This window comes from Salpingoeca rosetta (genome assembly GCF_000188695.1).
Source record: "Salpingoeca rosetta unplaced genomic scaffold supercont1.22, whole genome shotgun sequence".
Taxonomy (NCBI): domain Eukaryota; class Choanoflagellata; order Craspedida; family Salpingoecidae; genus Salpingoeca; species Salpingoeca rosetta.
This window is the reverse complement of record NW_004754912.1, coordinates 185,263-187,321: the sequence shown is the minus strand read 5'-3', so window position 1 is coordinate 187,321 and position 2,059 is coordinate 185,263. Positions and strand designations below refer to the sequence as shown.

At 54.4% G+C, this 2,059-nt stretch overlaps 1 protein-coding gene across 1 annotated transcript in view; it reads left to right on the top strand.

Moving 5' to 3' along the window:
- Positions 1-370: 370 nt before the first annotated feature.
- Positions 371-2,059, top strand: part of PTSG_07307 (serine/threonine protein kinase) — a gene marked incomplete at its 5' end in the record, with an annotated part of 8,285 nt that continues 6,596 nt past the window's right edge. Inside the window, 6 exons of the mRNA XM_004990747.1 lie at positions 371-432; positions 859-936; positions 1,054-1,137; positions 1,393-1,476; positions 1,696-1,779; positions 1,937-2,020. Coding sequence (XP_004990804.1) covers positions 371-432; positions 859-936; positions 1,054-1,137; positions 1,393-1,476; positions 1,696-1,779; positions 1,937-2,020 — 476 coding nt within the window. The remainder of the gene's footprint in view (positions 433-858; positions 937-1,053; positions 1,138-1,392; positions 1,477-1,695; positions 1,780-1,936; positions 2,021-2,059) is intronic.

Here is a 2,059-nt window from a genome sequence, read left to right as displayed (position 1 = left end):
ACAGTGGGGGAGACCATGGCCACGAGGGCCAGGCACGCAGCAGCTGCTGCGGCAGTAGCTGCGACAGTAGCAGCAGAGAGCCTCATGTTGGCTGTGGTGTTGTCCGCTTCTCCTCGTATTGGCTGACGTGTCGTCCTTTCGAAAGCAAAATTGCACTTCTCAAAAATCAATTTTGACCTCCCAGAAGGACACCACACAGGGTTGTTGTGTGTCACATCAACACGAGTGTGTGTCTGTTGTGCCTCCATCCACCTCCATCCACCACCTTGTCTGTGTGTGTCATTTCCTTCCTTCCTTCCTTCCTTCCTTCCTTCCTTCCTTCCTCCCTGCCTTCCTTGTCTGCCTTCGCTTCGCGGTGGTCGCTGCCACGATGGAGGATATCGAAAACTTGATCAAGAGCGTGGAGAAGCGCACTTGCGGGCCCACCCTCAAGTGTGTCCAGATTGCGTTGTCGCCTTGTGTCCGCATTGTCCTGCTGCGTGCTGTGATGTCCTGCTGCGTGCTGTGATGTGCTGTGCTGTGATTTGGGGTTGTTGGCAGCCTTTCCTTGATGCCAAGAGACTGCTCTAAGCTGCTTACTTACTCACTCACTCACTCACTCACTCACTCACTCACTCACTCACTCACTCACTCACTCACTCACTCACTCACTCACTCACTCACTCACTCACTCACTCACTCACTCACTCACTCACTCACTCACTCACTCACTCACTCACTCACTCACTCACTCACTCACTCACTCACTCACACACTCACTCACACACTCACTCACTCACTCACTCACTCACTCACTCACTCACTCACTCACTCACTCACTCACTGTCTCAAACACAACCCCCCCTGTCCCACACGCAGGTGCAAGGCGATTGACCACGAACACTTGGAGGAGCTGGCCAAGGCCATCAGGAAGAACACCAACCTCCGCTCACTTGTGTATGCATGCCGCTCTGTCTTGTGGGTATTGCCGTATGCGTCCACTTGTGCACAATCTGCAGCCACCACGTCATTTCACCGCTCCTCGTTTTGCTGTTGCCGTCTTTGGTCTGGCAGGTTCAACAAATGCGACATCGGTGGGAAAGGGGCCAGGATCTTGGCCAAAGGGTTCACGCCCGACCACACCATCGACTCGCTCAAGTACGTGTTGATTGATTGTGCGGATAGTCATGCCTCATTTCGTGGTCATTTCACAACAATACACCTGATTTCCCAGTTCAACGTGATGCACAAACCTCTCTGCACACACACACACACACACACACACACACACACACACACACACACACACACACACACACACACACACACACACACACACACACACACGCATGCGCGCGCACAACGGTCGTGCTCGATGTTTCAACATTGCTTCCCTTCCAAATCATCATGCAGTCTGGGCAACAACAACATTGGCACGGATGGGCTGCGCGCCATCGCCAATGCCCTCAAGCTCGTCACTGGGCCCAGCAAGCTTCTGTGAGTGCGCATGTACGCATGTGTGTCGCAGCTGTTTTAGTGTTTCCTCCATGTGTGTGCGTGTGCGTGTGCGTGTGCGTGTGCGTGTGCGTGTGCGTCTCCCTCCCCCCTCTCTCCCTATCTCTCCCGTCCCCCCTCTCTCCATATGTTGGGCGCGCGTTCCCCCCTACGCTCTCTGCGTCTCTAGTGCTGATTGCGTCGCTGCATGGTGTGTCGCAGGCTGTTTGGCAATCTCCTCACAGCAGAGGCCGGCTCCATCCTGGGCGAGCTCATCGAAGCAAACCCAGGCATTAAACTACTCAAGTCAGTCCGCCTTCACGCACGCGTGTTTGGCTTGCGCGGGGTTGATTTCATGTTCGTACTTCATGTGTGTATCTGCCAACGGTGCTCATCAACCCTCGTCCCATCACGTTTGCTGTTCACTCATCACCGCCACCTCCCTCTCCCTTTACACCATTAGCGTTGGCCAGAACCTGCTCGGCGACGAAGGTCTGGAGCGACTGGCGGGCCGTCTCATTGGAAACACCAGTCTGCACAAACTCATGTACGTCACATATTGTGCATGTGTGTTTTCTTGGGGTTG